Below are 24,024 nucleotides of genomic sequence, written 5' to 3' on the forward strand. Positions count from 1 at the left end.
ATTAGCCACTGGCCGTGGACGCCTTGGCCGCCCAACAGCTGGGAGTCACGCTGCAGAGACACAGCAGCAGCGTGTGGCGCAAATGTTCCTCCCACCCAGTGGCGTTCCTACCGTCAAGCGGCAGGGGCGGCCCGCACCGGGTGTCTTGATGCTTAGGGGGTGACACCGGGAGTCCTGTGTTGCCGCCCCTGCCGCTGCAGTCAGTGCACATGTTGTGCAAATTTGGGATTTTACACCCCCCGTGGCCGTCCCCGCTGACAACCTATGTGTGTGTCCCCCCCCCCCCCCCCCCGGGGCCTTCCCCGGTGACAGGCAGGACTCAGGAGCAGCCCAGCTTCAGACCTCCGACCAGCCGGCGACCAGTATGCGGGCGCTAGGACCCAGCGGACACCGCACTGATATGCGGAAGTGACATCACTTCCGCATATACGGCGTGGTGTTCACTGAGTTCGGTGCGCCCGCATACTGGTCGCCGGCTGATACTGAGGTCTGAAGCTGAGCTGCTCCTGCCTGTCACCGGGGAAGGCCTGTGAGGTGAGGTGAGGGGGGGGGGGGGTAGGTTGTCAGCGGGGACGGCCACGGGGGGTGTAAAATCCCAAATTTGCACAACGAGTGAAGGGCACCTGTCACTATCTAACCTGGGGGGGATCCCTATTACTATCTAACCTAGGGGGTCCCTGTCACTAACTGGGGGTCGCTGTCACTATCTTACCTGGGGCAGTGAGGGGTCCCTGTCACTATCTAACCTGGGGTGTCCCTGTCACTATCTAACCTGGGGTGTCCCTGTCACTATCTAACCTGGGGTGTCCCTGTCACTATCTAACCTGGGGGGTCCCTGTCACTAACCTGGGGGTCGCTGTCACTATCTAACTTGGGGGGGTCCCTGTCACTATCTAACCTGGGGGGGTCCCTGTCACTATCTAACCTGGGGGGGTCCCAGTCACTAACTAACCTGGGGGTCACTGTCACTATCTAACCTGGGGATCGCTGTCACTATCTAACCTGGGGGTCGCTGTCACTATCTAACCTGGGGGGGTCCCTGTCACTATCTAACCGGGGGTCGCAGTCACTAACTAACCTGGGGGTCGCTGTCACTATCTAACCTGGGGGGTCCCTGTCACTATCTAACTGGGGGTCGCTGTCACTAACTAACCTGGGGGTCGCTGTCACTATCTAACCTGGGGGGTCGCTGTCACTATCTAACCTGGGGGGTCGCTGTCACTATCTAACCTGGGGGGTCGCTGTCACTATCTAACCTGGGGGGTCCCTGTCACTATCTAACCTGGGGGGTCCCTTTCACTAACCTGGGGGGTCGCTGTCACTATCTAACCTGGGGGGTCCCTGTCACTATCTAAACGGGGGTCGCTGTCACTAACCTGGGGGTCGCTGTCACTAACCTGGGGGGTCCCTGTCACTGCCTAACCTGGGGGGTCCCTGTCACTGCCTAACCTGGGGGGTCCCTGTCACTGCCTAACCTGGGGGGTCCCTGTCACTGCCTAACCGGGGGTTGCTGTCACTAACCTGGGGGTCGCTGTCACTATCTAACCTGGGGGGTCCCTGTCACTATCTAACCTGGGGTCGCTGTCACTAACCTGGGGGTCCCTGTCACTATCTACCTGGGGGGTCCCTGTCACTATCTAACCTGGGGGGTCCCTGTCACTATCTAACCTGGGGGGTCCCTGTCACTATCTAACCTGGGGGGTCCCTGTCACTATCTAACCGGGGGTCGCTGTCACTAACCTGGGGGTCGCTGTCACTAACCTGGGGGGTCCCTGTCACTATCTAACCTGGGGGGTCGCTGTCACTATCTAACCTGGGGGGTCCCTGTCACTATCTAACCGGGGGTCGCTGTCACTATCTAACCGGGGGTCGCTGTCACTATCTAACCTGGGGGTCCCTGTCACTATCTAACCTGGGGGGTCCCTGTCACTATCTAACCGGGGGTCGCTGTCACTATCTAACCTGGGGGGTCCCTGTCACTATCTAACCTGGGGGGGGTCCCTGTCACTATCTAACCTGGGGGGGTCGCTGTCACTATCTAACCTGGGGGTCGCTGTCACTATCTAACCTGGGGGTTGCTGTCACTATCTAACCTGGGGGATCCCTGTCACTATCTAACTGGGGGTCGCTGTCACTATCTAACCTGGGGGGTCCCTGTCACTATCTAACCTGGGGGTCGCTGTCACTATCTAACCTGGGGGGTCGCTGTCACTACCTAACCTGGGGTTTCCTGTCACTATCTAACCTGGGGGTCGCTGTCACTATCTAACCTGGAGGTCGCTGTCACTATCTAACCTGGGGGTCACTGTCACTATCTAACCTGGGGGTCACTGTCACTATGTAACCTGGGGGGTCCCTGTCACTATCTAACCTGGGGGGTCCCTGTCACTATCTAACCTGGGGGGTCCCTGTCGCTGTCTAACCTGGGGGGGTCGCTGTCGCTGTCTAACCTGGGGGGGTCGCTGTCTAACCTGGGGGGGTCGCTGTCTAACCTGGGGGGGTCGCTGTCTAACCTGGGGGGTCGCTGTCTAAACTGGGGGTCCCTGTCGCTATCTAAACTGGGGGTCCCTGTCACTATCTAGAATTCAAATATACCAGCACTCCAGCTTTCTCAAAGAATCACGCTCTTTTATTGATATTGGTAACCACACACGCCTTGAGAAAGGGGGACCCTGCGAGGCCCCGAAACAATTGTCGGTCATTTCTGTGGATATGTTAGCTCAATAAAAGAGCGTGATTCTTTGAGAAAGCTGGAGTGCTGGTATATTTGAATTCTGGACTTATACTTTGGTGGTTTGCCTATACCACAATACCAAGCACCCTACCAAAGATGGTGTGCCCAGTCACAACTTTTCCTGTTCCTGTCACTATCTAAACTGGGGGTTCATGTCACTACACAAACTGGGGGGCACCAGTCACTAGCTGAACTGGGGGGCACCAGTCACTAGCTAAACTGGGGGGCACCTGTCACTAGCTGAACTGGGGGGCACCTGTCACTACCTAAACTGGGGGGTACCTGTCACTACCTAAACTGGGGGGTACCTGTCACTAACTGAACTGGGGGGCTCCAGTCACTAATTGAGCTGGGGGGCTCCTGTAACTACTTAAACTGGGGGGCTCCTGGCACTACCTAAACTGTGGGGCACCTCTCACTACCTAAACTATCTAGGCCAGCCAGCCCAACATAACCACCAGCCAACCAGCCCAGAATCACTGGCAAAAAGGCCACAGCATCACCACCAGTCAGGCCAGCGTTTACTTCAACCAGCCAGTCCAGCCACAGCATCACCGCCAGCCAGCCCAGCCACAGCATCACCGCCAGTCAGGCCACAGCATCACTGCCAGGCCTTTCAGCTCACACATCATCGCCAATCCAGACAAAAATAGTATTGCCAGCCAGGCACAGCAGCCAGTAGAGGAGAATTCAGAAGCCAGGTGAGAGGTGTCTACCATATTAATGGGGCATTTTGCCTATTTATTTGAAATGCTGTCTATTTATGTGCCTCATGACTGCTGAATTTGTCTTGTTGGTGGCCTCATGGTTACTGGATTTGTCTTTTTGGGGGCCTCATGATTTGTTGTGGGCCTCAAGATTGCTGAATTTGTCTTGCTGGGGGCCTCATGATTGCTGAATTTGTCTTGTTGGGGGACTCATAATTTATTGGGGGCCTCATGATTGCTGAATTTGACTTGTTGGGGGCCTCAAGATTGCTGAATTTGTCTTGTTGGGGGCCTCATGATTTGTTGGGGGCCTCAAGATTGCTGAATTTGTCTTGTTGGGGGCCTCATGATTGCTAACTGCGAGACTATGGGAAAAGCGGAATCAACCTCATATGAGACAATAGCATTGAGGCCTGGAACCCACTGAAAACCGCAAACGCAAAACGCAACCGCTAGCGTTTTGTCTGAGCGGTTTGCAAGCGGATTCATGCGCGTTTTTGGTCGTGTTTTGCAACATTGTATTTTTTTCCCCAGCGGGTGCCTAGCGTTTTGCGTTTTGCGTTTTTATCCTGATTGGTCCTGTGAATTATTTTTCATTTTGTTACAGTGTGCTGAACCGCAAAACGCTAGCAAAACCGCTCAGTTTAGGTTTTGCTGAGCTTTTCCGCTAGCGGTTCAATACTTTACATTGAAGCGCTAACGCTCCCAAAATGCTGCATGTCCTGCGTTTGCGTTTCTGAGAAACGCAAACGCTCCTGTGGAAGTTGCCCCATCCATTAACATTAGCCCATCGTTTTGGCAAACTGCTAGCGTATCGCAGTGCTGCCAAAACGCTGCCAAAAGCGCTCCTGTGGGTTCCAGCCCTAAAGGAGTTATCCGGGCAGTTTTAATAAAATTAACCGGGGGCTTCCTCCAGCCCCAAGCTCCCAGGACCTCCCTCGCCGCATCTCTGCTCTCAGCCGTTCGCCGGAGCTCCGACCCGGTCCCCGGCGATGATGTCAGAGCGACCTGGAGGTTGCTCTGTACTGCGCCTGCGCGATCGGCGCTGTCAATCACCGCCACGTGGGCCGGAGCAGACTGCGCAGGTGGTAGTAGTTCTTAGCCTCCGGCGAACGGCTGAGAGCAGAGATGCGGCGAGGGAGGTCCTGGGAGCTTGGGGCGTTCATTTTATTAAATAAAACTGGGGGGGTTTTAAAAAAAAAAATACATTTTTCAGGAGTAGGATGGATGAAATTGTTTATCTTCACAGTTTATTTTCAACTTGGATTTTCCATAATGTTCATGTATGAGTTAAAATGTTTGTATTTAGTTTAAATTGCTGTTGGCACTTTGCGATAGATAAGTGACTTTTCGCCACCACTGTCCTAATCTAATGTCCCACCATTGCTAAGTTCATGTAAACTAGTCTCCACCCGTGACCACACCCACATTTTGGTATATGACCACACACATTTTTTGCGCAACGTAGCCCCAATTACGGGGGGGCAGGGCTGTGGAGTCTGAGTCGAAGAGTCGGAGTCTGGGCAATTTTGGGCACCTGGAGTTGGAGTCGGAGTCGTTGATTTCATAAACTGAGGAGTCGGGTGATTTTGGTACAAAATCCACAGCCCTGTTAAGTATTAAGACTAAGGAGTCGGAGTTGAAGCTATTTTGGGTACCCGGAGTCGGAGTTGGAGTCGTGGTTTCATAAACTGAGGAGTCGGAAGATTTTTGTACCGACTCCACAGCCCGGGGGGGGGGGGGTGACTGTGGATAACCAGCACCGGGTGCCAAATACCCTAGGTACGCCACTGCTCCCACCGCCAGGTCGTAGCCATCCTATTGAGGAGAAGGATGCAGACTCTGTGGTGGAACTGATGGTGAATGAGCAGGCCACCATTAGCTCTAAAACCGAGTCCTCCACCCCCGCCACCACTCCTGTTCGCAAGAGATGCAGCAGCCGCCCAGCACTGCCTGGGGAGGAGGAGGAGGAGTGCAGTTCTTCAGCCCCAGCGGGCAACACCAGCACCCTGTCACTCAGCACCTTCTTATCCCCAAGCACAGCGGGTCTATGGAGTGCTGTTGCGGCAGAATTGGAGGAGGAAGAAATGCTGATGGGCACTTTGGGGGATGATGCTGTGGACAGTCAGACAGTGGTGAGTGTCCATCAGCCCATGCATGCAGAAGGGGAGTTTGTGGGGTTATCCCAGCAGGACATGTTTGCTGAGGGGGAGGATGATGATGACAGGGTGAAGGACAGAGACTGGGTGGCAGATCCTGGGGATGTCATCAGCTCTGAGGAGGAGGATGCATCTGCGGGCCTTGCTAGAAGGATCAGCATCGCAGACATAGGCAGGATCAGAAGTAGGCGTGGTATGCAGGCCACACAGCGTGCTGATCCGGAGAGTTCTGCCAGTGCCACCACCAGCCGCACCAAGAAACACCCCCCCCCCCCCAACCACCACAGGGAGACCAGCGGCAGCAGCAGCACCTTCGAGCCGAAGGGGCAACTTCACCTCCCCAATTTGGAATTTTTTCACCCTGCCATATGTGGAGTGCAAGTATGCCACCTGCAACCAGTGCCAACAGCAGCTCAGCAGAGGGAAGGACCCCTCTGCGTACGGCACCACCTCTCTGGTGACCCATCTGGCAGGGAAACACTTTCATGAGCATGAGGAGTTCATGAAGTTGAAGGAAGCTGGCAGTGGCAGTGGCAGACCCACCACCACTGCGAAGCCATCGGCAGCAGCCAACCACCCTCCTCCACCTCCTCCAGCAGCACCAGCAGGAGTGCATCAGAAACGCTCTGCTCCTCCTCCCTCTGCAACTCCTGCCGCCGACACTGAGGCCTGTTCTGGCAGCCAGTCCTCAGTGGCCTCCTCTGCTCCCTCCAGTGATTCCCGTGCCAGCAAAAGGCGTCGCCAGACCCTGCTCTGCGACACCTTCCAGGGGGTGGTCAGGGTTCTGCCTCCCAGCAGCCGTCGTGTGCATCAGCTGAACGGCTTGCTGGCACAGGCCACGTGCTCCCAACTCCTGCCTTATTCCCTTGTGCAGGAGGGGAGCGACATGCGTGCGTTCCTGATGTGTGCAGCCCCCGATTGGCCAATCCCCAGCCGACATTTTTTTGCACGCACGGCCATCCCTTTACTTCGCCGCTCTGTGATGGCCAATGTCGGGAGATGGCTGGATCACGCGGTGGGTCAACGGGTCCACGTCACCATGGACTCGTGGAGCAGCCGGTTTGAGACAGGCCGCTATCTGTCCTTCACCGCGCATTGGGTCAGCTTGGTGGAAGGGGGTGAGGAGGGGGAAGCAGCATCGGGCACTGTCAGAGCAGCAGCAGCAGCAACAACGCAGTGGGTGGTGCCACCATGCAGGGTCAGCGGAATTGCAGCAGGTTTCTCAGATCCGCTTACATCCTCCGGCACACAAGCCCAAACCCCCCGCCTCAGCAGCAGCGTGAAGCCCCACCACTGCCAGGCGCTGCTGGAATTGGTCAGCCTGGGGAAGACCAAACTGACGGCGGACCATGTCCTGGCCAAACTCCGAAAGCAGGAGAGGAATTGGCTGACCCCCAGAGGCCTCAGAGTCGGAGAGGTGGTGTCCGACTATGGGGCAAACCTGGTTGCTGCAATAAGCAGGGGAGACCTGACCCACATCCCCTGCCTGGCGCACGTCCTGAACCTGGTAGTCCAAAAGTTCCTGCGGACCTACCAGGGCATGGACCGACTCCTTGAGGCGGCAAGGAAGGTTGTGCGTCATTACCGGCACTCGGCTGCAGCCGTAGCGAGCCTGGAAGAGGTGCAGAAGGAGCTGCACCTGCCACAGCACCGGCTCATGATCGATGTTCCAACTCGCTGGAACTCCACCCTGGCGATGTTGGAGCGTCTGGTTGAACAGAGGCAGGCTATCAGCCAGTACGCTGCACGAGCAACAGTTGCCACTATCACTGCAACTGGGCGTGCCGTCACCAACCTCCCGTCCATCATCTCCACGGAGGACTGGGGGCACATGCAGCAGGTGTGCTCAGTGCTGGCACCCTTCCTGCAGGCCACCAACATGGTAAGCAGGGACCATGCAATGGTGTGCGAGTGGGTCCCCATGGTGTGTGTGCTGGACAGGGCCCTGTATGCACTGCTGGAAGAGGGAGCGGCAGCCTTGGACCAGCAGGAGCTGCAGGCAGCTTCACAGGCCACCTCTGAGGAGGAGGGCTTGGAGTTGGTGGAGGTCCCTGACCTTGCTGCTGATGAGGGGGAGCAGCAGAGCGCAGCTGGACTGGTGCAGGGGTGGAGAGAGGATGAGGTGGAGGAGGCAGAGGATGAGGAGGACAGCACTGTCGGCTCTGGGGCTGCCGATGATGTGCCAGCAGACGTTGCCAGACTCTTCCCAATGACAGCGCACATGCTGAGGTGCCTGCGCAAGGACCCAAGGGTCATCCAGATGAAGAAGAGGGAGGACATCTGGATCTGCATGATGCTGGACCCACGTCTGAAGGGAAAGCTCAGCCAGTTTCTCCTGCAGGAGGAGACCGTGCGCAACCAATGAGGGATTTGCAGCTGTCCCTTGTTGAGCCCTTGGAGGAAGCCTTCCCTCAGCCATCCACCTCCCCTGTCCAGCCAGCACAGAGGCAGCAGCAGGTGCCTGCATCCACCAGCAGCAAGCGCACGCACACCACAGACCTGCTGTCTCTGACCAACGAGCTCTACATGAGTGTAGAGCTGCCAGGGACTAGAGAGGAGGAGCCTGCAGCAGCATCCTTCTCCAGTCACAGACAGCGCTTGACCCGCATGGTGGCTGACTACATGGGGTCCTTCAGCGGGCTTGACAGCGTTGCCCCTGTTGATCCCATGGAGTATTGGGTCAAGCACCTGCCGATCTGGAGCGAGCTTGCGCAGTACGCCCTGGAAGTGCTCTCCTGCCCCCCTTCTAGCGTACTGTCAGAGTGTTGCTTCAGTGCAGCCGGTGGAGTCGTCACTGAGAAGCGATCTCGTCTGTCTCACAAGTCTGTGGACAGACTGACGTTTCTCAAAATGAACCAGGCTTGGGTGGAAGGCGAATTCCTGGCCCCTGTTGTCGGCGAGAGGGGGACATGAAGTGGCACACACACATTACACCTGCTGCTGCTGCTGCTGTATTTCTTCCTGCTGTCTGTGTCTCCACTGCCAGGGAACACATTAAAAGGTGCTGCTGCCCATGCGCCACCAGCTATTACGCTCAAAAATAGCTGCATTTCTGAAAAAAAAATGTAATAATTTTGTGTTATTATTTTAGAGGTGTCCGGGTTGAAAACTGTGCTGTCCCAATTGTGTATTGGACACAATGTGGGCTTCACGACCGATGTCTGGAACCTCATGGTGTTCATTTATGGCCCTGGTACCACCGCTTGGAACCAGGGCCTACTATGTCTCGCTGCCTGCCCTCCTGCTGCCTGCTGCCAGTCTGCCACACACTCATCCTCCTCACGCTGCCTGCTGCTGTATTTCCTCCTGCTGTCTGTGTCTCCACTGCCATGGAACACATTACAAGGTGCTGCTGCCCATGCGCCACCAGCTATTTACGCTCAAAAATAGCTGCATTATTTTGAATTTTTTTTTATTATTTTAGAGGTGTCTGGGTTGTAAACTGTGCTGTCCCAATTGTGTATTGGACACAATGTGGGCTTCACAACCGCTGTCTGGAACCTCATGGTGTTTATTAACGTCCCTGGTACCACCGCTAGGAACCAGGGCCTATTATGTCTCGCTGCCTGCCCTCCTGCTGCCTGCTGCCAGTCTGCCACACACTCATCCTCCTCACGCTGCCTGCTGCTGTATTTCCTCCTGCTGTCTGTGTCTCCACTCCCAGGGAACACATTACAAGGTGCTGCTGCCCATGCGCCAGCAGCTATTTACGCTCAAAAATAGCTGCATTATTTTGAAATTTTTTTAAAAATTATTTTAGAGGTGTCCGGGTTGAAAACTGTGCTGTCCCAATTGTGTATTGGACACAATGTGGGCTTCACGACCGATGTCTGGAACCTCATGGTGTTCATTTATGGCCCTGGTACCACCGCTAGGAACCAGGGCCTATTATGTCTCACTGCCTGCCCTCCTGCTGCCTGCTGCCAGTCTGCCACACACTCATCCTTCTCACGCTGCCTGCTGTTGTATTTCCTCCTGCTGTCTGTGTCTCCACTGCCAGGGAACACCTTACAGGGTGCTGCCCATGCGCCACCAGCTATTTACGCTCAAAAATAGCTGCATTATTTTGAAAAATTATTTTTTTTTCATTATTTTAGAGGTGTCCGGGTTGAAAACTGTGCTGTCCCAATTGTGTATTGGACACAATGTGGGCTTCACGACCGCTGTCTGGAACCTCATGATGTTCATTTACGGCTCTGGTACCACCGCTAGGAACCAGGGCCTATTATGTCAGCAGTCACATCACACTGCCTGACACACACTACTCCTCCTCCTGTAGCTGCATTGAGCTTCTGCTGTCTGTGTGCTGCTACCACTGCCAGGGAGAACAGAAGAAGAACTATTTTCTGCTGCCACCCACTCTCCTACCAGCTATTACTACACTACAATAGCTGCAACTACTTCCTCCTCCTGCTGATGTCTGTGTTTTACCACCGCCAGGGTACACAGAAAAAGGCACTGTGGCTTGCAATGTGCCACTAGTACTATTATGCCATCAACACAAATATAACTATGGTGTTATTAAAATAAAATATTTCCCCAAATGAAGTAAACAAAAATATTACAAAAGAAAGGAAAACCAAGACACATAATATAATGATAGAGAAGAAGAGGACGAAGAAGAAAGAAGAAGAAGATATAGAAGAAGAAGATATAGAAGAAAAGATATAAAAGAAGAAGAAGATATAGAAGAAGAAGATATAAAAGAAGAAGAAGATATAGAAGAAGAAGAAGAAGATATAGAAGAAGATATAGAAGAAGAAGATGAAGAAGATATAGAAGAAGAAGAAGATATAGAAGAAGAAGATGAAGAAGATATAGAAGAAGAAGATGAAGAAGATATAGAAGAAGAAGAAGAAGAAGATATAGAAGAAGAAGAAGAAGATATAGAAGAAGAAGAAGAAGATATAGAAGAAGAAGATATAGAAGAAGAAAAAGATAATTGAAGAAGATACACGAAGTAGAAGATGAAGAAGATACGAGTAGAAGAAGATATAGAAGAAGAAGATGAAGATGACGTAAATGAAGACTTCCAACTTACAACCATTTTGGACACACCTTCTCATGCAAACACTTTTCATGAAGTTAATTTACTATTTTTGATACCTTTTTTATAACTACTACATCACCACATAATCACTTGATGTTTTTCTTCATAAAAAAGGTGATTTCATGCATCATTGACCTCCAATACAAGTTTTGAAAGCTATTTAAGGCCAGCTCGATTATTTTACTCGAATACAGACTCGGATAGTGACGTTGGATATCCGAGTTCAAATCGGATATTCGATTAACTTGAATATTGAACTTCGAGTGAATTCGGATAGTTTACTATCCGAATTCGACCAAACTCGAATAGGATAATGAGGTATCCGATCAACACTGGTCATTGGGTCACTGGGGGTTCAAATTCAGAAAAGAGGACAGAGCCACAAACAGTGAATCCGATTTATTTCATTTCATGGGAAAAAAAACAAATTATTGATGCCAAGGACTCCAAAGCTCACAAACGTGGGCATTGAGTAGTGACTTTGTGTCCAGGTTACAAAAAATGGGCGGAGCCAAAAACACATTTCACTGGGAAAGTGTAAACTGCAGCCCTTCTTACACGGTTTATGGCAGGGTTCCCAAACTTTGCCCAGGTGGTCACTGAGTGACTGAGATTAATATTCAGGGAAGTGGGTGGGGCCTATAATAGCCAATCAAAATTCACCTGTTGATTTTCAAGTGCAATATTTAAATTGCTGCCATTTTTACACTGTTAATAGCAGATGCCTCAAACCTGCTACAGTTGGTCATTGGATGACTGGGGTTCAAATGCTGGAGAGGGGCAGAGCCACAAACAGCCTATCTGATTTGTTTAATTTCTATGGGAATATACAAATTATTGATGCCAATTACCCCAAAGCTCACAAACTTGGTCACTGAGTGTTTGTGCGTTAGGGTTAGAAAGTGGGTGGAGTCAACACCAGTCAAATACATAACCGGGCAATGCCGGGTCATCAGTGGGTGGAGCCAAATTTCACTGGGAAAATGTAAACTGCAGCCATTCTTACACTGTTAATGGCAGGGTTTTTAAACTTTGCACATTTGGTCACTGGGTGACTGGGATTCATATTCAGAAAAGTGGGTGGAGCCTACAAAAGTGAATCAAACTTCACCTATTGCTTTTCAAGGGGAATATTTAATTGCTACCATTCTTGAACTGTTAATGGCACAGGCCTCAAACCTGGTACAGTTGGTTATTGAGTGACTGAGGTTCAAATTTCAGAAAATGGTGTGGAGCCACAAACAGCCAATCAGATTTTTTCACTTCAATGCAAATTATTGATACCAAAGACCGCAAAGCTCACAAACTTGATCATTGAGTAATTTTGTGTAAGGCTGGTTTCACACCAGGTAGTTGCGTTTTAGGGGACGTTATGGTCGCACAACGTGCCCCTAACGCAACGCCTGGTGCTCTCTGCTTTGGACGTCAGAGTGAGCCGCGTTGTGCAGCTCACTCTGGCGTCCGTGATGCCGTGATGCGCACTCTTGGACGCATGCGGCATCACGTGGTCCCGCCCGGCCAATCGCCGCACAGAGCGGCCGCTCAAGGAAGTAAACACTGCACATCACTGAGTGCAGTGAATATTAATTAGCCATGTGCCTGGCCGCTCTCCGCTCCTCCCCAACGTTACTGAGCATGTGCAAACAGTCTAACGCGGCTCTGCCGCTTACAAAGTACTGCATGCAGTACGTTATATTATGGCGCAGCGTTACACTGTAACGCAACGTGGGCACTGTTAACAGTGTGCGGTGGGGTGCGTTACAGGCTGTCATTACTGTGTGGTGGGGTGCGTTACAGGCTGTCATTGCTGTGCGGTGGGCTGCATTACAGGCTGCTCTAACGTGCGCCTGTAACGTCCCACTGTGAAACCAGCCTTAGGGTTAGAAAAGGTGTGCATAGCCAACACCAGCCAAATACATACCCGGGCAACGCCGGGCAATCAGCTAGTTATCAATATTCTACTATAGTGGATAACAGAATATTGATAAAATTACCAATATTCTTTTATCTTTATTTATTGCCCATTACCATCATTTTTGCACCATTTTTTTTGTCACAGTGCAATTATAGATATACTGTTTATACTTAACACTAGCTTCCCCCTATCTAAGCCTAACCCCAGCTACCCCAAACAGACTCCTAATGCTAATACTCCTCAATCTATACCTAACACTAATGGGTGCTGCCATAGGCCAGTGTTGCCAACCGTCAGTAAATGTACGCATTGTCCGTAAATAATGTGCTAATTTTGTCTGCCCGTAAAGTCCATAAATCTCACTGCGGTGTCCGTAATTAATCAGTGTGTGTGCTCTGACCGGGGGCGGGGCTGCCAGCTGCTGCGTGACTTTTTGCTATGATCCTGAGCTGTGGACCAATCAGAGGACATTGTTTAATCTGCGGGGTTACAATAATATGGCGGCGCTCAGCTACAGGGACAGAAGCCCTGGGGTGACAACATTAAAGCAGCACTGCGTGGATATCCGAGGCACAGGATGTGGAAAGCTACGACCAGATCGTCAAGGCTAAGTAATGACAACTGTGGCACTCAGCATCAGAGGTGAGATAAGACTTCACAGTAGTGATGGGTCGTTCGCGAACGAGCCAGCTCTAAGAGCCGGCTCGTTGCTGCGAACGACAAGAGCCGATTCCCACTTTGAGGAGAGCCGGTGCCTCAGCCACCCCACATAGCCCTGCTTTGCAATGTAATAAAGGGTGCTGAGGCATGCTGGGAGATGTAGTCCTCCTCTTGCAGCTTGTAGGAGTGTATGGGGCGGAGCAGAGCAGTAGCAGGAGGGATTGCCATAGTCAGAGAAGCAGTCTGGAGTTGTCATGGAGATGGGGGTGGGGCTTTTACTCCGATTCTGAGTGGTGTCTAGTGATATTTAATGAAGAGCCGATTAAGAGCCGGCTCTTTAATGGGAGCCGATTCAGAAGAGCCGATTCTCTGAGAAGAGCCGGAATTCCCATCACTACTTCACAGCATGGAGTCGCAGTGGAGTGATTAGCACAGTGTGCTGGCTTCCCTGTACACGCCCCCCTCCTCCACTATCCTCCTGCACTCACACAATCCCCAGGCTGTATACTCTATTTAGCTCACTAACACAGGCACACAACCCTCCTGCACTGGATGTGGGGCTACAAAAAAAAGTCTACAGCTACAATAATGTGCTGCTGGACTTCCTCCTCTCAGGGGGGGGGGGGGGGGGGGGGGGGGAATGTGGTGTGTGTGTGTGTGTGTGTGTATGCACGCACTTTGATATTGAAATGGAGCTGTGTGCAAGTGTGGTATTAACAGTGTGTGCATTCGGTGTGTGGTGTGAGCAGTTTGTGCGGTGTGGTATTTGTGGTTTGCAGTGTCTGTGTGGTGTTTGCAGTGTGTGTGGTATTTTTGGTTTGCAGTGTATGTGTGGTGTTTGCAGTGTGTGTGTGGTATTTGTACTTTGCAGTGTATGTGTGTGGTATGCGTGGTTTGCAATGTGTGTTTGGGTTTTGCAGTGTGTGTGTGGTGTTTGCAGCGTGCGTGGTATGTGTGGTTTGCAGTGTGTGTGGTATTTGTACTTTGCAGTGTGTGGTATGTGTGGTTTTCAGCGTGTGTAGTATTTGTGGTTTTCAGCGTGTGCGGTATTTGTGGTTTGCAGTGTGTGTGGTGTTTGCAGTGTGTGTGGTATTTGTGGTTTGCAGTGTGTGTGTGTGTGTGTTTGTGTGTGTGTGTGTGTGTGGTGTTTGCAGCGTGTGTGGTCTGCAGTGTGTGTGTGGTATTTGTGGTTTGCAATGTGTGTGTGTGTGTGTGTGGTGTTTGCGGTATCTTGTACAGTGTGTGTGATGTGTTTGGTATTTGTGGTGTGTGTGGTGCTGCCTGTGCGAATGCACATTGATATGGAGTTGTATGCATGTGTGATATTTACGGTGTGTGCAGTGGGTGTGTGGTGTGAGCAGTTTGTGCGGTGTGGTGTTTGTGGTTTGATGTGTGTGGAATTTGCAGTGTGTATGTGGTATTTGTGGTGTTTGCATTGAATGTGGTGTGTATGGTGTGAGTGGTTTGCGTGGTGTGTGCGGTGTTGCTCAGTGGTGCTCACCGCCAGGTCGTGATCACGCTTACGCGTGGATTCACGACCATTTTGACGCATTCCGCCTCGGACACGAAAATCCGTGAATAGATTTTCAACCACGAAAATCTACTTCGGCTTCGCGTGAATGCGGACAGAAATCCGCATTCACGCTCGTGAAACCCGGGGCTGAAGTCGTGGTTTGCGGAAATGCGTCAAACTATGCGGAAGTGACACTTGCAGGCCAATCAGAGTGCCCCAGCCAGGCCCTAGCAACCAATCACAGGAGGGGAGCTATGCCCTCCCCTCCTGAATATAAAGCGGCGGCCATGATGGAAAAGCTCTGTCCTTGCTACTAGACTGTGGTGCTGAGAGGATTATCTCCAGGCCATTGTTGTTTGAGCAAGTGCATTTATTGTGTTAAAAACAAAGCGTTTTTTTTGCTAACACTGCTCTTATACTGTACACAGTTAGCTAGTCAGTGAGTAATTGCTGTAGTTAGTTGTAGTCAGTGTAGTGTAGTGGGAGTGTGGGAGTCTAGTGATTATTTAACTGTGTGTAGTGCTGTGCAGGCAGGTTCAGTGCTGCAGTGTAGTGGGAGTGGGGATTATCTGTGTGTAGAGTGCAGGCAGGCAGGTTAGTGCAGCTGCAGTGTTCACTTGTATATTCCAGTGACAGTTATACACTTGTACTATTTGCAGGCAGCCAGTCACACCGCCGGCGCCGCCACTCTCTCTGCCAGCGCTGTTCATTCATTCTGTCAGTGACCTTGTGCCGTGCCCAGTGCCCACTGCTCGCTCGCTCGCTGGCATATGAGCATCTCATTACACAGTGTGACATCCTTGTGTGCCCACTGCATCCTTCAGTGACCTAGTTGTATATCCAGTGCCCACTGCTGTGCCCACTGCATCCTTCAGTGACCTTGTACTGTGGCCACTGCATCCTTCAGTGACCTAGTTGTATATCCAGTGCCCACTGCTGTGCCCACTGCATCCTTCAGTGACCTTGTACTGTGGCCACTGCATCCTTCAGTGACCTAGTTGTATATCCAGTGCCCACTGCTGTGCCCACTGCATCCTTCAGTGACCTTGTACTGTGCCCACTGCATCCTTCAGTGACCTTGTACTGTGCCCACTGCATCCTTCAGTGACCTTGTACTGTGCCCACTGCATCCTTCAGTGACCTAGTTGTATATCCAGTGCCCACTGCTGTGCCCACTGCATCCTTCAGTGACCTTGTACTGTGGTCACTGCATCCTTCAGTGACCTAGTTGTATATCCAGTGCCCACTGCTGTGCCCACTGCATCCTTCAGTGACCTTGTACTGTGCCCACTGCATCCTTCAGTGACCTTGTACTGTGCCCACTGCATCCTTCAGTGACCTTGTACTGTGCCCACTGCATCCTTCAGTGACCTAGTTGTATATCCAGTGCCCACTGCTGTGCCCACTGCATCCTTCAGTGACCTTGTACTGTGGCCACTGCATCCTTCAGTGACCTAGTTGTATATCCAGTGCCCACTGCTGTGCCCACTGCATCCTTCAGTGACCTTGTACTGTGGCCACTGCATCCTTCAGTGACCTTGTACTGTGCCCACTGCATCCTTCAGTGACCTTGTACTGTGGCCAATGCATCCTTCAGTGACCTAGTTGTATATCCAGTGCCCACTGCTGTGCCCACTGTATCCTTCAGTGACCTTGTACTGTGGCCACTGCATCCTTCAGTGACCTAGTTGTATATCCAGTGCCCACTGCTGTGCCCACTGCATCCTTCAGTGACCTTGTACTGTGGCCACTGCATCCTTCAGTGACCTTGTGCTGTGCCCACTGCATCCTTCAGTGACCTTGTACTGTGCCCACTGCATCCAGTGATTCATTACTAGCAACATGTCTGGCAGGGTTTCGCGGGGTGAGAGGAAAGGGAGTTCAATTGCCTCAGCCACTTCTGGGACTGCTCCACGTCCAGGGAGAGGACGCCCAGCTGTACGTGGTCGTGATGCAGCAGAAAAGGGGGCAGCAAAGCCTGGGCCGAGTCAGCGGACGCCATTGTCCAAATATTTTAAAGTTTCTGGTCCCCGTGTGGTGGTTGAGCAAATGGAACCTGACGTACTCATGGACATCATGACTTCCTCCCAGACCTCTACTGTGAGCACCACTCCAAGCAGTAGCAGCAGCAGCCAACATCCCACGCTTGTTGTGACATCCACCCCAGCACCCACTGGTCAGCAGCCCTCCCAGGATGACAGCGTTCTGTCCCTCAGTCCGGCATCTGGGAACCTGCTGATGCAAGAAGCACAGGACTTACTGGGGACTGATGTGGCAGAGATTGAGATCGGGCCACAATCACAAGCGTTGTTGAGTTCTGGTGATGAAGAAGAGGGGTCTGTGTCTGGGGATGTAGGGACAGAAGAGGAGGCGGGGGAGTCAGAGGAAGAGCTGGATTATGATGATGCTGCTGATGATGACGTTGTGGACCCTAACTATGTGCAGCCTGCTGAGTCCGTGGAAGAATGGTCAGAGCAGGATGACGAGTCACCTCGGCCTAGGCAAGGATATCGCCATATGTCAGGCAGGGGCAGGGGCATCGGCAGCAGTGGGCGTGGAGGAAGTAGACAGGACACTGCTTCAGCCGGCACCACCACCATGCAACCCCCGGCAACTACTACCACACATTGCTCCGCTGCACCCTCTGCTAGTGGGGGCCGCAGTAAATTAAAGTCACCAGTGTGGGATTGCTTTGAGGAATGTACTGATGACAAAAGGTATGCGGTGTGCAGGTTATGCAGCAAAAGATTGAGCCGTGGGAAAAGTCTGAGCAAGATGGGTACCTCATCCCTCCAGGGCTACCTGAGAAGCCGCCACTGCCGCGAGTATGTGGACTTTAAGAGGAAGCAGGCACTGCTGGCAGGGGTTCCTGAGAGCAGAAGGCCCACCAGCGCAGCAGCATCCTCCCTCTCTCAGGGTCGTGAATCCCCCACAGCAGCAGCAGTAGTAGCACGCAAGCGCTCTTCCACCTCGGCTGCTCAGGACACAGACATTGAGGCTGGCAGCCAGTGTTCGTCTCTCTCCTCTGTCTCCCCTGCATCCCAGTGTCGTCAGACCCTGCTGAGCGACACCTTTCAGGGTCTGACCAAGCCTCTGCCTCCAAGCCACAGGCGGATCCGCAAACTAAATGGCTTGCTGGCCCGGGCCATGGCATCACAGCTGCTTCCCTACTCCCTGGTGCAGGAGGGGAGCGCCATGCGGACGCTGCTCCAATTTGGCATCCCCGAGTGGCAAGTCCCCAGTCGCCACTATTTCAGCAGGAGCGCGATCCCAGCACTCCACAAGTTTGCGGTGGAAAACGTGGCCCGTTCCCTGGACTACTCTGTGGGCAAGCGGGTCCACGTGACCATGGACTCGTGGAGTAGCAGATTTGGGACAGGTCGCTACCTGTCCTTTACGACCCACTGGGTGACACTGATGGAAGGGAGGGAGGACAAGAGTGCATCAGCCCAGCTAGTGGTGCCACCACGCGGGATCAGGGGGGATGCAGAAGGGTCCTGTCACGACACTCCCTCAGCACCCGGAAAGCAAGCCCGCCTCGGCAGCAGCAGCGCCAAGCCTCGGCACTGCCAAGCCCTTTTAAAATTGGTGACCCTGAGGAAGGAGAGGCTTACGGCCACCAACGTCCTGGCCGCCCTCAGGAAGCAGGAGCGGAGGTGGCTGACCCCCAGAGGCCTGGAAGTGGGGTATGTGGCAGCCGATAACGGGGCCAACCTGGTGGCAGCAGTGCAGCAGGGAAACCTCCAGCACATCCCCTGCTTGGCCCACGTGCTCAATCTTGTGGTGCAGCGCTTCTTGCGCACCTACCAGGGGATGAGCGAGCTGCTGCAGGATGCCCGGGCGGTGGTACGCTTTTTCCGCCTGTCAGCCACTGCCTCTGCACTCTTGTCCACCTTACAGCAGCAGTATGGAAGGCCACAACACCGGCTGATCATCGACATGCCAGTTCGCTGGAATTCGACTCTGGCCATGTTGGAGCGGCTGTGTCAGCACAGGCTGGCTCTTAGGGCCTACATGCTAGACCCAAGTGTCCCCAGCAACCAGCAAGTCCCCATGATTACTGCCACTCAGTGGACACTGATGCAGCAAGTATGCCTGGTGCTGAGTCCCTTCCTGGAGGCAACCAAGATGGTCAGTGAGGAGCGGGCCTCTGTGTGCCAGTGGGTGCCCTTGGTTTGTCTACTGGAGCAGGCAATGGACAATTTAATTGAGCGTGGGGATGAAGCCCTGAGGCAGTTGGAAGAACAGGAGCAGATGGCAGCACAGTCCAGCTCAGAGGAGGGCTCACAGCAGGTAGTGGAAGAGTTGGAGGTCCCTAACCTGAATGAGGAGGAGGAGGAGGAGGAGGAGCAGAGTGCAGCAGGCGTTGTACGTGGATGGCGGTTTGAGGAGGACAACGACATGGCACAGGAAGAGGACAGGCATGCGTTATGGGACAATGGCGAGGACGAGGAAGATCTTGCTGGCAGGGCCCACTTGTTTCCCATGGCTGTGCACATGTTGCGCTGCCTTCGCAGGGACCCCCGGGTGATCCAGATGCGTTCAAGGGAGGACATCGCGGATTTCCGAATTCGTGGATGAGGCACATCCAAGCATCCCTGGACTGTTGCTGTCTGTGTAAACAGACATGTTTTTGGAATCGAGCTCTCCAGCTGTGACTTGTCCTCTGCATCTTCAGCCATTGTTAACTTCATCTAACATTTTGCTGGGCAGGCCCACAAACACCACTTCTAAGTTCATGTATATTTGTCTCCACCCATGACCACGCCCATGTTCTGTTGCATGGACACGCGCATTTTTTGGCGCGGCGCGCGTACCGCGCCGCAGGATGCTGTGTCAGTAAATAAAATCCTTTGTCAGTAAATTTTCAGACGTTTGTCAGTAAAAAAAAATTGAGAAGTTGGCAACACTGCCATAGGCACCCATGTAAAACGCAGCCAATAGCATCTATAACAGTAAATTTGGGTTGTAGAGTCGCCCAATAACATAAAGGGCACCGAGACCGCCCACTACAGGAACTGCAGCTATAAATAGCGGGTGTCGTGGTGCCCGCTATTTTTATATTCATAGCGGCTATATTTATACTAGCAGTTTCTATAGAGGGAGGTCTCATCGGCTGCTATTTTATCGGGAAATTTTCTTGAACAAATTTACTATTATAGCCAATTTTAGTGGCGTTTTACATGGGTGCCTATGACAGCACCCAAATTTAGCAGCGCGCACTGCACCCAAATTTAGGTGAACCCTCACAGCAGCTCCTGCCACCTCAGAACACAGATGTGAGGTAACAGAGAACTGCTGTGAGAGAGGCACAATTAGAGACAGGCCACACCTGTATCTGTGGAAAACACTGGCTTTTTCCCACGGTCAATTTTTCGTGTCCTTTTTGTATTGTTGCACACGTGTAATCCACCATAGACTGCTGACACATGCTAGCAGTCTATGGGAATTGAACAATTTCATGCGGCAGGGAATCATTTTTTCACTTGCGCGGAATGCGGCCCAGAAAATGAACATGCACGTCACCATTTAAAAGCATTATATGTGATTTTGCATTGGCAAAATCGCACATGCTTTTCAACAAAGCTTGACCATTTAACATTGTTACTTGTTTTTATGAATGACGACTGTTATTACTGGGTGGCTGTAACAGTCATCATTCAAATATAAGCTAACTACTGACGTGAAGATGGATCGGGGATCAGAGGCGAACAGAAATCGTTAACCAATCCATCTAATTCTTCACTACTATGGTAAGAAAGGCGCAAATGATTGTTTAATCATGCTATCAGTGATCCATCATGATGTTTGCGACATCGCAAAAATGTATTGTGAAAAGCACCCACCGCAAACAAACAAACAAACAAAAAAACGATGCAAACATTGCATCGTGGGTACGGACCTTCAGGTACACTGATTGATTCAGGGACCTCATAATCCCTTGCACAAATCACTGCCTTGTGGGAACATGAACACTTTTTTAAAATTTTTATTATTTTTAACATTAAAAAAAAATACTCTTTTACTATTTTTTTTTTCAGTGAACACTGTCTCAAGGAGGGCACTGATTGGCCAAGGTATCATGATGCCTTGGACCAATTACTGCAACTATAAGAATAAAGGGATCACATGATCATGCAGTGCTGGGATCACGTGCACTGCAGGACTTTACTTCCTGTATGCAGAGGTTTACAATAAGTGCTGTTACAGCGCTGTCATTATTGCGGCTTCACGGGGCACAGATTGGGTAGAGGGACCACATGGCCCCTTACTCCAATTAGTAGGGCAGCGGTTTTAGCCTTTGACATACCTGCTAGTCTTGGTGGCCCAAGCGATACACATTTTAGACGTAGCAAATATGTCCTTTGGTCTAAAGTGGTTAAACTCACACATAACTTTCCATATGGCTGATGCTGCATACAATACAAGATTGTACTAGACTGCTAGCATAGACAGCCTACTATCACTCAAATTGCTGGCAGTTCGGTATGAGGTGGTGACTAGCAGACAGTTTAGCAACTTCCACACAGGTACTGCAGTTTACTTTTTTATTAAGCAGGATGGGGTGATGGGTAATTAAATCTGATGTCCCTTAACTAGTTTAATTACTGTAGTATATCTTCTATATTTAATGTATTTCTGCATTTTTTGTTACAGCCTTTGAAATGGGCTCTGAGGTAGGGGCCAAGACCAAAGGAATCTGGATGTGGTGTATGCCTCACCCCATGGATGAGAATCAAACACTTTTACTCTTGGACACCGAAGGCCTGGGAGATATAGCAAAGGTAAGAAGGTGTGACATGAGTAGAGGTTAGGTATTATAAATATGTTTTGGCTTATTCTTAAATCAAAATTGCAGTTCCTTTGTGGAGACACAGGTAGATTGAATTTGTCAATGACAGGCATGTTATATAACCATTGTGTTCTAATAGTCTGAGTTGGCTTATTACACTTTACCTCATGTTACTTCTTTCAGTTCTTCTTAATTTTTTTGAGAACAGCCCAGTTATACATACTGAATTTACTTTTATTACCTTTTGAGGTAAGCAAGCACTTTGTGCTTTTGAACCTGAGATTCAAGCCGAGGCAATATCAGGTTCTACATTAAAAGTGCACATAAATCTTTCTCCAGGGAGTGTCAAAATTCATTAATAAACAGTCTGTGCTGAAATAGGGGCAAAAGACCTGCAGCCAGACCACCATGGCTACTTAAAGGATAACCGAAGTGACATGTGACATGATGAGATATACATGTGTATGTACAGTGCCTAGCACACAAATAACTATGCTGTGTTCCTTATTTCCTTTCGCTGCCTGAAAGAGTTAAATATCAGGTATGTAAGTGTCTGACTCAGTCCTGACTCAGCCAGGAAGTGACTACAGTGTGACCCTCACCGATTAGAAATTCCCCTTTTTATCTCTTTCTTGCTCTCAGAAGCAATTTTCTGCTAGGAAAGTGTTTTATAGTTGAAATTCCTTATCAGTGAGGGTCACACTGTAGTCACTTCCTGTCTGAGTCAGGACTGAGTCAGCCACTTAAATACCTGATATTTAACTCTTTCAGGCAGAGAAAGAAAAAAGGAACACAGCATAGTTATTTGTGTGCTAGGCACTGTACATACCCATGTCTATCTCATCATGTCACATGTCACTTCGGGTATCCTTTAAACATGTACACAACAAGAGTAGCGATTCTCATCCTGCTGGTACTTGCATGGCTAACCTTGCTTGGTCTATTTACAAGCTGCATCCTTTTGCATAAAATTAATTTAAAATCCACACAGACAAATGATTGTTATAGCATCTAATGCTGGGAATACACGGTTCGTTTTTGAGGTGATTAGATGGTTAGATAGATAATTTCCGACATGTCCGATCTCCTGTTCGATCGTTTTGCAGCTCGATTCCTGATAGAAATGAATGAAAAAAGATAAGAAAAACAGGTAGAAGATAAGAGAATCGAGCGGAGAATCGAGTGGCAAAATTGATCGTGCGGAGATTCAAGCGGAAAAACTAACCGTGTATGCCCACCATCACTGACCATCTCTACTGGTAATGGAGTTTTGCAAGAGTTTAGGAGTAGCATGAACAATACATTTTTAAATCTGGCCTTTTCTTTTGTGTTTTATTTTTGTTATATGGTTCTCTTTGATAGACAGGCCATTTTGCAGATATTAAGAAAGCTAAATAGAGATGGCTCGAACCTCAGATTTTGGGTTCGCGGACGTGAACTTTCGCAAAACTCTGCGAACAGGCGGACTGGGCAGACTGCTATAGACTTTAATGGCAGGCGAACGGCCGACGACTTTAGCGGGGGAGTGACGGTGTGTGGCAGCGGTGCGGCGGAGAGTTTCAATCAAGTTGTAATAAAGACGCAACATTAGAGGATATTGGCGTGGGAACATTTTCTTAAAGGTACAGGTAAGTATTTCTGAAGATCGTTAGATAGAGGATACTGTCGTGGGACATTGCAGACGATATTGGCGTGGGACCTTTTCTGAGGATATTGGCGTGGGAACATTTTTTTAAGTATTTCTGGTTAATTTAGAATATCAAAGGACTTTATTCATTGTTGTGTTTTTATTTTATTAACCCTTTTGTGGAAATGTGTAAGGAGTACTTTGTACCCCTATACCCATTCTCCTGGGAGAGGGGCAGGAATCTGGAGTCCCTTTCTTAAAGGGGACTCCCAGATGCCACCATGAACCCCTCTTCCAGGGTGTCATCGCCCCCACCTTCTACTAGGGAACCCGAGGTGGGGAAGAGCCCCTTGTCCATGGAGTGGAAAAGGACTCTGGGGGGGAGGGGAAGGCTTGGCCGCCCCTCTCCCCTGGAGCCCTCTCATACCATGGACCATGCGGGCTGGTATAGCTCAGGGTGCAGAGCCCCAGCCTGCATGGGGACAAGGGGCTAAAAATGCGTAGAAAGGGGGGGGGGGACCCTACGTCTTTTTTTTTATTTCCCACAATCTGAACATTAAAAAAAGGAAAAAAATAGGATGAGATGGATAGGATAAGATGAGATGAGAGAGGATAAGATGCCAGGGATCGTTATACAGCCATACTGTGGCTGTATAGCGATCCCTGGCCAACGTGTTGCAACTCCGGAGGGTTTCCAGGGGGTTCGTACGTACTGCGTATGGACCCCTGGAAACCCCACAAGAAATTCATTGTTCTTTCCTTTGATATATGCAAATTTACACTACCGTTAGGTTTGCTACATTATCTATCATTTACCGCATTTAAAGTGAACCAGAGATGAAGCACCCTCATATATTTTACCCCAC

At 50.8% G+C, this 24,024-nt stretch overlaps 1 protein-coding gene across 1 annotated transcript in view; it reads left to right on the forward strand.

Annotated features, from left to right (window-relative positions):
- The window catches only part of LOC137525493 (guanylate-binding protein 4-like), a 300,578-nt gene that overhangs the window by 87,192 nt on the left and 189,362 nt on the right, over positions 1 to 24,024 (forward strand). Inside the window, exon 2 of the mRNA XM_068246612.1 lies at positions 21,396 to 21,523. Within this exon, the coding sequence (XP_068102713.1) occupies positions 21,396 to 21,523 (128 nt within the window). The remainder of the gene's footprint in view (positions 1 to 21,395; positions 21,524 to 24,024) is intronic.

The sequence above is a fragment of the Hyperolius riggenbachi genome, chromosome 7 (assembly GCF_040937935.1).
Source record: "Hyperolius riggenbachi isolate aHypRig1 chromosome 7, aHypRig1.pri, whole genome shotgun sequence".
Classification (NCBI taxonomy): Eukaryota; Metazoa; Chordata; class Amphibia; order Anura; family Hyperoliidae; genus Hyperolius; species Hyperolius riggenbachi.